Below are 14,761 nucleotides of genomic sequence, written 5' to 3'. Positions count from 1 at the left end.
TAGGAGGGAGCAATATTCTGCTTGACTCTTCGGTGAAGGTATGTTCTCGAAACTTTAACAAAAGGCCGTACCGAGCTACTGTGCATCTCTCCTTCAGAGCCTTCCACTGGAGTTTATCTATCATCTCCGTAACGCTTTCGCGATTACTAAATGATCCTGTAACGAAGTGCGCTGCTCTCTGTTGGATCTTCTCTCTCTCTTCTATCAACCCTGTCTGGTACGGACCCCACACTGCTGAGCAGTATTCAAGCAGTGGGGGGAACAAGCATACTGTTGCGTACTTCCCTTGTTTTCGGATTGCATTTCCTTAGGTTTCTTCCAATGAATCTGTCTGGCATCTGCTTTACCGATGATCAACTTTATATGATCATTCCATTTTAAATCGCTCCTAATGCTTACTCCCAAGTAATTTATGGAATTAACTTTTTCCAGTTGCTGACCTGCTACTTTGTAGCTAAATGATAAGGATCTATCTTTCTATGTATTCACAGCACATTACACTTGTCTACATTGAGATTCACTTGCCATTCCCTGCACCATGGGTCAATTTGCTGCAGATCCTCCTGCATTTCAGTACAATTTTCCATTGTTACAACCTCTCGATACACCACAGCATCATCTGCAGAAAGCCTCAGTGAACTTCCGATCTCATCCACAAGGTCATTTATGTATATTGTGAATAGCAACGGTCCTATGACACTCCCCTGTGGCACACCTGAAATAACTCTTACTTCGGGAGACTTCTCTCCATTGAGAATGACATGCTGCGTTCTGTTATCTTGCGGAAGTCAAGATCACGGCATCTACCTGTGAACCCATGTCTATGGCCCTCTGAGTCTCGTAGACGAATAGCACAACCGTCTTTTTCAAAACCCATGCTGATTCCTACAGAGTAGATTTCTAGTCTCCAGAAAAATCATTATACTCAAACAAAATACGTGTTCCAAAATTCTACAACTCATCGATGTTAGATATATAGGTCTATAGTTCCGCACATCTTTTCGACGTCCCTTCTTGAAAATGGGGATGACCTGTGCCCTTCTCCAATATTTTGGAATGCTGCGCTCTTCTAGAGACCTACAGTACACCGCTGCAAGAAGGGGGGGGGGGGGGGGGGGCAAGTTCCTTCACGTACTCTGTGTAAAATCGAACTGGTATCCCACAGGTCCAGCGGCCTTTCCTCTTTTGAGCAATTTTAATTGTTTCTCTATCTCTCTGTGGTCTATTTCGATATCTACCATTTTGTCAGCTGTGCGACAATCTAGAGAAGGAACTACAGTGCAGTCTTCCTCTGTGAAACACCTTTTGAAAAAGACCTTTAGTATTTCGGCCTTTAGTCTGCCATCCTCTGTTTCAGTACCATTTTGGTCACAGAGTGTCTGGACATTTTGTTTTGATCCACCTACCGCTTTGACATAGGACCAAAATTTCTTAGGATTTTCTGCCAAGTCAGTACATAGAACTTTACTTTCGAATTCATTGAACGCCTCTCGCATAGCCCCTCTCACACTACATTTTGCTTTGCGTAATTTTTGTTTGTCTGCAAGGCTTTGGCTATGTTTATGTTTGCTGTGAAGTTCCCTTTGCTTCCGCAGCAGTTTCCTAACTCGGTTGTTGTACCACGGTGGCTCTTTTTCATATGTTAGCAGCATTTCTATGAGCAGCTGTTTGTAAATGTTGTGTAATCTGGAATTTTTTTTATCACAGGGCACCTATAACAATGGTATAAAAATAAAGTTAGTTTATTTTCGTTAAGTAAAAAACCAACTCTAAAATCACATTAATTTTTAACTTTGAGAAAGCAAAAATAGAACTTAAGTGCTTCTCACACACTTGGCACAATACTACATTTCCATCTGTTGTTAGAGTAGGATTTCCATCAATCCACTGTCGAAGTAAATAAGCTTTACTGTTCTTCTCCTTCGGCATTGTGGTATTATGATCTCCTCCTGTGCACATTTCAGAAATCACGAAGAACAGCACACTAGTTACTGATTTATAGGTAGCTGACAATGGAACTTTTTCATTCTTGGAAATGTGATTGTTGCCCGCAAAGGCTTCGTTTGTTACACAATACAGACCGTACTGTCTTTTATGGCGTGGTGGCTAACCGAACTTTAAAGGTTTGCCGCATGATTGTTGATCGCTATTTAGTTTTTGTTAAGCTGTCGAGCGACATATTTTTTATAGTACAGGAACCACTCATTGCTGATTACTATGTTCTCCTCATTTTTAGGTGCTCTTTTATGGATTTGTAACTATGACAGAGAAGTAATTCTACACAAACAAAGCAATAAAAGAGAAATTTGCTCAGGTCTTACTCTTCTTCTTAAACTATTGTGGTGACATACTTGTATTTCAAGAATCATTGATGCAAAAGTAAAATACGTGCATGAGTATGCAAAAGTTATTTATATATGCAATAACCCCTTAAATATGCATTATCATGCAAATATGCAAAAATCCTAGTTCTAGTTATGACTATCCCTATTATATCAGTAAATTTTCTTGGTGAATGTCTCAATACCCAGAGGCACCATCTTCCAACCAACCAAACTCTGTTGTTTTTATAAATCTGTGTTTTGCTTTTATGTAAATTATTTGAAACATTCGTCGGTCCAGACCTCTTCCATATATGACACTCTTATCATGATTCTTAAACATAGTGTTAGAAATTATCAAATTGTGGTCTGTGCAACATTCTAGCAGGTGTGCTCCTGTCCCTCTGTCCACTTTCTTCATCTGTCTAATCCCAGTGTCCCATCACAATTGAATTTTCATCTCCCAACTTATACTGTTGTGTTGGTGTTGGCTTTATATATGTCTTGGTTGCAATAATATGTCCATGTGCTGTTCATAGTAGCTCACACACATTCCTATTTTCTTATTCATTATAAATCCTTCTCATCTATTACTTGAATTTGATTTGTAGATTCTCCTTCTGTACATTCATTCACAGTATGAACATATCAAGACCTCACTGGATAATGTTACAAGGCCACAGTGTTCTATCATCTAGAGCAGGTGTTTGCGGATGGTGGTATGGTGGTATTCATGTGGTACGGAAATCAACTAAACAAAACATGTACTGATATAAGTAAAATTATTCTCTTATGTTAATTTATTTCTAAAGTAAAATGATGGAAAACTGATTGATAAAAGTAGCATCTATATAATATTAAAGAAAATTGATTTACCTCATACTGTTTGTTTCTGACTGCAGGACACTGGGACATTGGATTGTGCCCTTCCCATCCCTCCCTTTATTAGTCATTGCTGCCCTCACCAAGAACAATTCACCTTATTTTGATTGAGTCTTGTTGGTGGTTACTGCAAAGTTCTTGTGCTGCTTTGCAGCTGCTGCCAACTTAGGCAGTGTACGAATGTGTGGCTCTGTGGTAGTCATTGTGAAGTGAACTTTTTATTGTTGTTATTGTCATTTTGTTGGGCATTATGTTAAATGAAATCATGATATGAAGAAAGGTTGCCTCTGGAACCTGAGTGTGCATATTAGAATTAGCTGATTCTTGACTAGTATAATTGTGCTGCAAAATATTTGAGTGTGTGACATATATGTGATTGTGTTTTAAACTAACCACAAAGCGATTTTTAGACTAGGAATCTTCTTCTACCTGCAAGGATGCACTTAAAAAGAACTTAAATCAATACCTAACTGCAAGTGTGATGAAAGCTACTTAAAATTTGGCTGTACAGTAAAGGTCAGTACAGAAACTAATAACAACTCAATTCCGCAATCCGTTGCATGCTTAGAAATGCTTTCAAATCAAAGCATGAAGCATTTATTGAAACACCATGGAAGTTCTAAAAACTTTTGAGTTATTTGGTAAACCTTTTTACTTTTTCCAAAAGAAATCTGTTTTCTAAAACAGAGTCCAAATGCATGGCAAATTTTACTAACTTGATAAAAGCCTCATACCTCACTAGGTTTAAAATTGCGAAGGAAGTGAAACCTCACACAGTTAGTGAGTCTCTCTTAGTGCCCACTGGTAGAGACATAGTACAAGCAGTAAAAGTGGCCAAAGAAATACAGCGCACCAATTTCTCTTTTCAGATAGATGAATGTACAGATGTCACAAGTGTGACACAGTTACTCATTTCTGTACATTTTGACTATCAAGAAAATACAAGGGAAGAGCTAGTATTTCACAGACGGCTTGAGTAAAATGCTATGACAGAAAACATTTTCAGTATGATTGGCCTTATTTCTGAAAATCAGGTATTCTTTGGCAAAAAAAATTCATTGCTATTTGTCCATATAGGGCACTTGATTGTCAAAGCACACATTCTATAACACACCAATAAGCATTATCTTCTAAGGATATGCCTGAAACTCTCCATATTGTTTTGACTGAAGGTGTAAAGTTTATAACCTTAATCAAGGCAATGGCGCTAAACTGACAACTATTCATGGTATTGTGTGAAGATATGAGAGGTAAACTTAAAAGTTTACTACTTCTTTTTGAAATAAGATGGCTGTCTTTGGGTAAGATTTTAAACTGAATATTTTAACTGAGGTCAGAGGCTTCTCTCTCTCTCTCTCTCTCTCTCTCTCTCTCTCTCTCTCTCTCTCTGATTATCAAGAGTGGTGTATGTATTTAGGCGGTATCTTTGACAGGCTTTACGTTTTGAATATGGGCCTACAGGGTCAACAGATTTCTTAGCAGGTAACAACATACTGTATTACGAAAGAAAGTTGACGCTCATTAGTTCACAAATACTGATAAATAATTTTCTCACAACTCCGTCTCTTAACGTCATTTTTGGAAACAGTGAACTGCCTCCCATGGAAGATTTACCTCTAGACGTTATTACTCATTTAAGGGTCCTTTAAGAAAGTTTCTTGAAGTTCTTTCCCAAAGATTACACAAAATATGACTAGATAAGAAACTTATTTTGGAAAAGTACTGGAAGGAGTAATTGTGAAAGAAACTTTCAGCGACATGACTAGTGATAGTTCAGTGTAAGGTGCTTTCAGAAAGAAAACACTGCTCTCGTTTTGGTGAGAACAAAAATAGAGTACCCTTCTCTTTTCATACAAGCAATCCAATTTTTGGTGCCGTTTTTACATCTTACGTATGTGTAAGTTGCTTTTCTCAGCTGCTGTATGTTAAAAACAAGTAGAGAAGCAGACGGTGTGGAAGTAGTCATCTGAAATAAGATCAGCACAATCTAGCAATAGTTTGACGCCCTGCTTAAAAATAAACAGCAAAAGGCTTTCAGCTGAAACATTTAGATGTTTGTTCATCAGAGTCTAAATTTAAAAACTGATTAATTACTGAATGTGAAGTCCAATTTAGTGTCAAAAGTTTGTTTGGTTCTGAATCTTTTTTTTTTTTTTTTATCGTACTCAGTTTTCAGTTTATTACTCTCTCGCACAACTGGTCTGTATTATTCATGATGTAAAATTTTAATAAGTATCTTAAATGTCATTGCTCTCTTAGTCATTGAACATTTGTATCAGAAACAGTGTAATTGAATACTATTTGCTGCAGATAAGTACCCCGTGTGAACACGAAGAACTCTGTAGAAGAGTGCTTCCACAAAACCTTATTGCTTGTGTGTGCCCCATTTCCAGTGTACATAGTAATTTATTGGCATGATGCAAAAACCATATGTGTGTTGTCAGCATTGAACAAGATAGCAAAAATGATTCCACTCCCAATACCTCCTCATCCCTCAACTTTCCATACACTCCTCCTCCTCCTCCTCCTCCTCCTCCTCCTCCCCCACCATAGGATTAATTAAAAAGTGAACCAAACATTGCATTACAACAAGCGTTCAGTGCAAAGTGCTGTGCAATGTGGAAAAAACCGCAAATTGGCGTTCATAAGAAGAAGAACACCACCAAAAATGCAACAGGAGCGTAATATGTAAGAAATTGTCCACGCAACCTGCCACTGGTGATGCCTTGCGGAAAATAATGACAAAACGTGTACGGCACTAAAATTGTGTTTTATTCAGTTGCTGTCAGACGGTCCATAAGTAAAAATTATCAATATACCGTTCGATCAGATTGTAAGAGTTCACGCACCCTGTCCAAGTTGACATCCATCCATGATTTTGATGGTCATCCACTGCTGTCTTCATAATCATCATCATCATCATCATCATCATCACCATCATCATCATTTGTTCAGTCTTCCCTAAACATTTTATGTCAACAAGAAACGTGAGCTCGTATAACATTTCAGCTCCTCAACACCAAATTAAAACGTTGCATTAGGAGGTGTCTGCTTCGTGCAAAAGCTCTTGAGTTCATATTGACGACAACAAGTAATTCTTCATTACAGACGTTTATTTACAAACAGAACTGACAGACTTCAGACTCAACAACTGACTCTCCGAGCTAACCGCACTGCATATCCGAACTGGCAACTGACAACTCCTAGGTGTATTAATATCTTTCCAAACAATGAGAGTCTTTAACAATGTTTTGTTTACAATACGATAGCAATTCACGACTTAAAACTAAATTAGACATTACAGAATTTTAGTACAGATTAAAGTAAGTAAGAGGATCAGTACATATAAATTCTTACAAGCATAATTTCCAAATAGATTTTATAACATTTTTCTACCAGCTTCTGGATAACGTTCACCAGATTTGTACCAATTTTTCCAGAAATATCTTGATATTTTATTCTGGATATTTCTCGAGTGATTCAGAACAACTATTCATATGCAAAATGATTTAAATCGTGTTTCAAAACGTAAATAAATCTTTTTAGCAATATTTCTTGATACAAATCGTCTTTCGAAATTAGGTTATGAAACAGTTTTCACAAGTTTTCGTATTTTTGCGATCATAATATAGAATTTCTCCATAGAAAGTTCCAGAAGTGTGCATTAAACGTTCATTTACAGACTTTCTCTTTAGCTGGTGAGTTTTAAAAAGTATGTTGTCCATATTATATGAAATAATGTAGCTCAAAACTGATAATTTATACAATTAATCAGAGCTACAGCAAACAGTGAGTCTTTCTTTTACAAAATGAAATATAATTACAAAATTGAATGAAAATAGGTTACTAACACTAATATATATTTACATTAATTTAATTTTTGTTCTTTCTGTGCAAAATGTCCTAATATTGACACAGTACAATATTTAAACATCCCCAAAGTTTCCCTTTACATTTTGCATATCTGTATCGACATCCCCTAAAAGTCTACAGTATCGAATACTTCAATATGTCCCAATATGTCCTGTAATGTTACACTTGTGATATAACCTCCTCTCCAAAAGCCTTCTGAAGCTTACCATAAGTTGTCGCATTTTCACCCAATTTAACACAAAAAGAAATTGCATAGCGTTGCCCGTATTATGCGATTCCATTTCCGTGACGAGAGACACAAAAACATGTGTTTAACTTATTATGGCACAACTCACAACTGAGCAGTTGCATCGATGTGCCATTTGGCCTAGGAGCAGCTTATAGATCAAGGTCAAAGATATTGTGCCTATGTATGCCTGCAGGGTTGCCACATCTTGCAAAGAAAATCAGTCTCATTACTTTATTGTCGCACCTTGTATGTTCTTAATGTCTTAATGGTCTGTGGCGGTAACAAGGAGGAATTCAGTTGTGGAGAAGTCTTTGTTGCACACATGGTGTATGGTTGTGATCAATCCTCCTATAGGGAACTCACTTAGCAGACCTACATCTTATCGTACCCTACAGGACATGTGCAGTAGGAAACTTCCGTACTACTGAATTCCTCTTCATTACCTCCAGAGACTATTAAGAGGGTAAGAACCACATGATTGTGTTCCACCAAGACTGTGTGGTCTGCATTTAAATTTGTAAGCAATTGATCTCAGTAATTTTGCAGTTAAAAGGCACTTTATCACCTAAATATGCTTGAATTATGACTGGGTCATTCTTTCCATGTACTCTGGCAAAACCCCCATTTAAGAAAAAAATGTTTGGGTTCCCAGAGATTCATTAAGGCTTGCAGGAGATAACATTTTCATGCATCAGTTTCAGATTTTTCATTATTATGTTTTAAGAACACTTAAACAAGTTTTTTTATGGATTTTTAATTATGCTTAAAACATTTTTTTGTCTTACATAAATATAGTAGAGAAACCACCAAATATTGGACGTGCCAATCATGGGAGAAATAAATCAGTTATTAGTAACTATTGAAACACTAATATCCAAAAAATATTACTTTCTGACCTCTTAGTTCACTGAGAGCCCTCATACATTGATTTTTTTAAATTTATTTTTTACTTGATTTGCCTGTATAATACAAATGAGCTACATACAGCCACTTCAGTGTCCGCAAAATTTAATATTTTAAATATCACAAAGTTTACTATTTTAATTGGAAAACACTGTTTAAAAGAAGATTGAATTCGGAAACACTCCCAATAGTTCATCTGTCTGTGTTGGCATTAGCTTCAGTCCAAAGACAGATTTGATACTACTCTATCTTTTGCTGCACCATCTTTTGCTGCACCATCTTTTGCTGCACCATCCGCTTGGTAGAATTTTGCACAGAGCATAATATAATCATTGCTGACATTTGTTTTAAGAATCATGAAGGCTTTGTGTCCATGGAAGAGACCTAGAGATGGAAGGTTTCAGACTGAATATATAATGGTAAGAGAGAGATTTCAGAACCAGATTTTAAATGGTAAGACATTCCCAGGGGCAGATGTGGACTCGTCACAATTAATTGGGCATTAACTGAAGATTACAACTGAAGAAGCAGCAAAAAGGTAGGAAATCAAGGAAGTGGGGCCTGAATAAGTTAAAATAATTAATGTTGAGAGTTTGAGTGGGAGCATGAGGACTATAACGGGGAGGGGGGGGGGGGGGGGGGGGGGAAGGAATACAATAGAAGACAAATGGGTTGCCTTGAGAAGCACCAGAGAGTCAAATAGGTAAAAAGACAAGACCTAGTAGAAATCCTTGGACATCACACGAGATATTGAATTTAATTGGTGAAATAAGAAAATCAAATGAAGCAGACAAATGGAATACAAACATCTGAAAAATGAGATTGACAGAAAGTGCATACTGACTAAACAGAAATGGCTAGAGGCCAAGTGTAAGAATTTAGAAGCATATTTCACTAAGGAGAAGGTAGATACTGCCTACAACAAAGTTGGAGAAGAGAGAAGCAGCTGTATAAATATCAAGAACTCGAATGGAAAGCCAGTCCTAAGCAAAGAAGGGAAATGTGGAAGGTGTATAAAGAGGGTCTACACAAAGATGATGAACTTAAGTGCACTATTGTAGAAATGGAAGTGGACATAGCTAAAGATGAGATCAAAGATTTAGTTCTGTGAGAAGAGTTTGACAGAGCACTAAAAGACCTAAGTCAAAACAAAGCCCCAGGAGTAGATAGCATTCCAGCAGAACTACTAATAGTCTAGAAAGAGCCACCATGACCAATCTGATCCATCTGGTGTGCAAGATGTATGAAACAGGTGAAACTGTTCATCTACAGCCACATTATTCCAGTATTACGTAATTTTTGAATTAGTACCGCCCATTTCTCCCAAATACCAAGAACTGAAGTTGGTTTGTCAGTGTGTTGGCTTGATCACGTAGTTCATTTCTATTCAGTTGTACAGTACATGATAATTTACTCAACATTTCTAGTGACATTATTATTGGGAATAAATCCCTGCAGGTTTCCGTGTACCACAAGCTTTTTGTAGACTCGTCACCCAAACCATAAGCACAATTAAGAAACAGTAATATATTATATACTTCAATGTGAGCACTGTCAGTATTTATCCTTTTTAGCCATATACTCATACACACTCAAAATATATTTAACTAGTTTTATTTTTGATTGTCATAAAAAAGATTGCTTCAAATGAATTTTTTTATGTCGGTTATTCTGGTGGCTGCATACCTTGCAATTTCAGATAAGATTTTGTAGATTAGGCTATAGAAAGAGCACTGTGTTTGAGAAGCAAGCATAGCTGTCATTTTTTAGCATGATTTTGTAAAGAAACAGTGCATGTATTGCTGATAGAATATTGACTATAGGAATTATCAGACTCCTCACTTCAAGAACTGTTACTCGTATGAAGTTCATTACCACAAGCATTTACTATCATTTCTATCTCAGCATCAATTAGTTAGTGATTTATCTATTATGGTGATTTTAGTTATCACCACCACCACCACCACCACCACCACCACCACCTCCTCCTCCTCCTCCTCCTCCTCCTCCTCCTCCCTCTTTGTATTACGTCACTTAAACTTCACAAGTCTCACTTATGTTCATCTTGGGTCTGAAGTAAGGACATCTTCATCACAAGAAATACAGTCCAGGAATGTCAGATTTTTAGGAACATCTGTGATTCTACTCCATACTACTTCTGACATGGTTGCCTTGAACAGTGACTGATGTGCCACTATGCCACTGCCAGATTTCATAAAACAATTTAATACAATGTGTTATGTTGCACAGTTCCACGCAGCAGCGAACACACGCGTAACCTGTAGAATGTTGAGTTGTCGTGTCCGCTTTAGTAGTGGACATAACTGGAGCAACAATGAATTGTTCTCTAGTTCTTCTGTAACATCATGAGAAGTTACAGGCAGTAGAAGTCTTCTTCAGTATGTAGAACAGGTGAATGAAATGGAGATGATTATCATACTGGGAAGTATCTTGAATGTCAGACAGGTAATATTCAAGTTGTTAAACACTTTATTTCACATATATTCCTTACAGGTAGAAATGTTACAGTACCTGTACTTTTTTGTCTCGCTGGCCTAACTCTTTCAAGAGACAGGTGCGTTATAGCGTACTGTTACAATTACTCTTAACAGTGTCGGTGCAAATATTGGTCCTCAATATGTGTCGAGTTTGTTATGCTTGTGGCTTCCAAATTGAGGTTACCACAACCCCAGAAAGTCACTACTGGTCAAGCATCTTTCTGGCCCAAAAATCCCTAAGTCATTAACACATTTTTTTAATGTACTGTGAACTATTACATTTTAAAATTGAAAACTTATCATTGTACATATTAGATTCTTATGATGACAATCACTCTCCGTTACTGCTGCAACAGTTACAGCTGATCTTCCTGTAATGACAAAAGATTGGTCATTTAAGCCTGCACCGAATGTTACTGCTTACAGTAACTACGTGCTAATATGACACCATTCTGTGGGTCTACTCTTTCCTGAAAACTCTTGTGTTATGATAAACTGTGTGTTCATTCAGGTACCTTAGAAACTGTCATTCAACAAATTGTCCTAGACTGAATTAGTTTGCTGTGAACAGTTAATAAAAGGAGAATTTGTATGATGGGATGTGTGTACGTTACAGATGACCTGTTCTATGTATTCTGTTCAGATTATGAATACATCCGTAGCTCAGGAAAGCTGTAACTGAAGAAAGTAAGATGGCAGACTCCAAATACAAATACTCCAAACCTTCTCCTTCCCCTTACCCTAAGCAACCCTTCTACAAGTGTAGTGAATTCCAGTGGCATGAGGGTAGAGGTTATTGTTCTTAATACAAGAATAAGATTATTGGGATTCTTCACTGTTGCAGCTTTCCAATGCCTTCCTTTTGCAAACTACATCTTATAGTGGCATTGCTTTTAGCTGCTTTCAAAAATGTGCTGATCAGTTACTTAAATCTGAAAATACCTTCTTCTGAATCCCTCCAACACACCAGGAATTGCTTTTTTGTTCACTAAGAAACGCATTACTTCTTTATGCACACACTTCAAATAACCCCAGACACTATGTTAACTATTGGGAAAAACAAACAATACATGTACTATAACAGTACTCTTTCCCTCTAAATGTATTCTGTAAAGAACCTACAAAATACTAAAGATGCTCACAGATTTGCCCTGAAAACTGCCTGTAACAGTGTGGTCAGTTTTTGTGCCTAGTATTGAATTTTTTCATCTGCTCCACATAACACAATTCTTTAATTACCTTTGTTATTGGATCTTGTATAACACCCTGACCCTTATATGCACCATTCTCAAAATATATAAAGGACCATCACATGGAAAGAATAACTTTGTATGAAAGGTAAAACACTAACTCGCAAATACTAAACAAGTGTTCTCCAGAACTCTTGGAAAGACGTATAAGGGGAACATTGTAGTAGAGTTGGTGTAACGATCCTGGACAGCTGGTAGTGCTGTTGCCAACTTTAAACTGTGAAGCACAAATGGCTGCAGGCAGAAACAGTAGCTTTCAATATAGCTCTGGCAACACTTAGGAGTTGTCATAAAGACATACACAAAATCATGTTACGTGATTGGTTGAGGTTGGGCACGAAGTTGACACGTACAGCCGACTGCATCTCTGAGGTATCGTCTTATGCCAACTTGTCTATAGGTCTTTTCATAAACATGCATTGCCTAGTCCTTTCATAAACATGAATTGCGTATACTTCTTTTTATATTCAAAGTGTAAATTGTTGGGATATCTAACATGTTCAGCAGGTTTGATATGAAGTTTAGCTTCCATTATTCAGCTATTGTTTTGGAAAGAGATTAAGTTATTTCTGCATTTACCATAGTTATGAACTCGTGTAAAATAGCTTATCAAGTCACTATTCACTTATAGACAGCTTGTGAACTAAATAATGTGTAGCAATGTAATGACATAGATGTGTGTGCGAGTAACACTTCAGTTAAGTGGTTATTCGGTTGACCGATTTCACATAATCAAAGCTGTGCTGTATTGAAATTTTACATAAAGTAGCTGAAGAATGTTCACTTGCTTGCATAGTATTTTGTCTTCTGAGTGTTAGTTATCAAAGCTTTATTCATTTTTAAAAAATCTAATGTTTTGATAGCTGTGATTATCACTTTGGATAGTTGTTTCTTGTTGTCTGAAAATGAGGTACTGGTGTTCTGAAGACTTCTGTTGTCAACACACTTATATATAAAATGTAATTTACAGACATGAACAGTGCAGTATAATGATTGTACTTTGCAATTACGCACAGCATCATGGAGCACAAATTTTAAAAAATTATAAAAATTTTTGTGCATTAACCATCCTTGTGACAGCATTTGCTGCTTTGTTGTTGACAGTGCTTTCTGCCTCCTTGTTACAGTGTCTTCTGCTTCACTGGCAACTGTGAATCCATTCTCCGGAGTGCCACCTCAGCCACAGGCTGGCCTGTACCCACAAAGCACTTCACCAGCACTACGGCCAGTGATTAACCAGAGTCATCAGCCGGCAGCCAGCCCCTGGGGTGCTCCCAATGTGCTGCAGAACCCTCTTGTGCCATCTGCACAGCCTAATCCTTTCCTATCCTAATGCATTGATGTCAGATAGGCAGGATGTACTGGAACTGGTTTTGTTATGTATGGGAAACACACAGTGCAACAACAAAAACTTAACAGTCTGAAGTAATTGTTGGCAGTGAATCAGATAGTGGCAGCTTAGCCACTTACTTTACTAATGGCATTCATTCTTAATAGTTAACAGAATAAAAGAAAATGAGCTCACTGTATAGCAGAGAAGTTCCTATATTCTGCAAAATATTTTGTACATTAAACATTAAAGGCAGAAGCATTTTTGTAGTTCATGTACAGGTACGTTTTTGCACCAGTTTGCTAATATGTGCAGTTTTGCACTTCTAAAATAATTGACAACTTGGAAACTCGTTATAAATGAAGTCTTGTATATGTACATAATGAGAAAAGCAGATCACACTGTTTTGTGGTTATTAAAATTCCAGTGCTGGAGCTTGAATGAGCTGCTATCAATTTTAGATTTGACTGCTGCATAGTAAATGACAGAGCTGTGTAAAAACAAAAAATATTTTTACACCATTATTTCTACATTAAAAGTTTGACTGTAATTTTTCAGTGGATTTACCAGGAGGTAAATTTTACTCATAATACAATTGAAATAAAATAACACAGTTTAAGTGTATTTTATCTAGTGAGTTTTACTTTGTAATTACATCATATTTTGTTAAGTTGCAACATTTTATAAAATATCTCAAAGAAACTTATGTGATGATTGTATTTACTGGTAAGTGACACTGAAAACCGTATTTCTATTGCCTTATCTTTCACGCCTCGTATTTGAGCTGTATGTTGAAAAACCTTTTTGATAGTTCTAGCACAATTATTTGACTGCTGGTACTTTATGTATTGCCATAAATGATTGTTGTATATTGAAGTATTTTATGTTAGTTTTTTCTCATCTTATCTGAATCATTGTTTGTAGATTCATTTTCACGAATGTGACAGATATTTTAAGTTGTGGAGTATTATCAGATCTAAGACAAGCTTATAATGTGTTAAGAATTGTAATTTATCCATGTACTGTTAATGAATTTTGGTTTGGAGTGTCGGATTATATAAGGCTACATTATATACCTCTGCATTAAGGATGTGGTGGAGTGTCAGTTCAGTTACTCAATTATATATGTTGTTGGTATGGAAAATTATGTAAATGCATATTTTTGTGATTAGATTCTTTTACAGTATTTGTGTCATAAAACATACACAACATTTAATATATTATGTTTTACTTTTCATGTCATAATAATCCTTTGTGCTTTAAGTTGCTCAGTCCTTTGCTGCATGCATAATACTGGTCCGTCTAGTGGAAAAACTTTACAGACCACGAGTGAGGAATATGGATAGGTGGTCAGAGTTAAATTTGACGTATCTTGCTGAAATGTGTGACTGTATATTAACTGAACTTTACAAAAGGAGCTGCAGACCTAAAATTTAGATGTCATGGAACATACCATAGCTCTAGGCGCAAGAAAC

The 14,761-nt window shown here is 36.7% G+C and overlaps 1 protein-coding gene across 6 annotated transcripts in view; it reads left to right on the top strand.

Annotated features, from left to right (window-relative positions):
• The window catches only part of LOC126334538 (epsin-1), a 149,195-nt gene extending 134,693 nt beyond the window's left edge, over positions 1–14,502 (top strand). For all 6 annotated transcript variants that reach the window (XM_049996902.1, XM_049996900.1, XM_049996901.1 and 3 more), the window contains one exon: positions 13,084–14,502. In XM_049996902.1, coding sequence (XP_049852859.1) covers positions 13,084–13,289 — 206 coding nt within the window. In that variant the 3' untranslated portion in view covers positions 13,290–14,502. The remainder of the gene's footprint in view (positions 1–13,083) is intronic.
• The last annotated feature ends 259 nt before the right edge of the window (positions 14,503–14,761 follow it).

This window comes from Schistocerca gregaria, chromosome 2 (genome assembly GCF_023897955.1).
Source record: "Schistocerca gregaria isolate iqSchGreg1 chromosome 2, iqSchGreg1.2, whole genome shotgun sequence".
In the NCBI taxonomy this organism is placed as follows: domain Eukaryota; kingdom Metazoa; phylum Arthropoda; class Insecta; order Orthoptera; family Acrididae; genus Schistocerca; species Schistocerca gregaria.
This window is presented reverse-complemented; position numbering and strand designations above follow the sequence as displayed.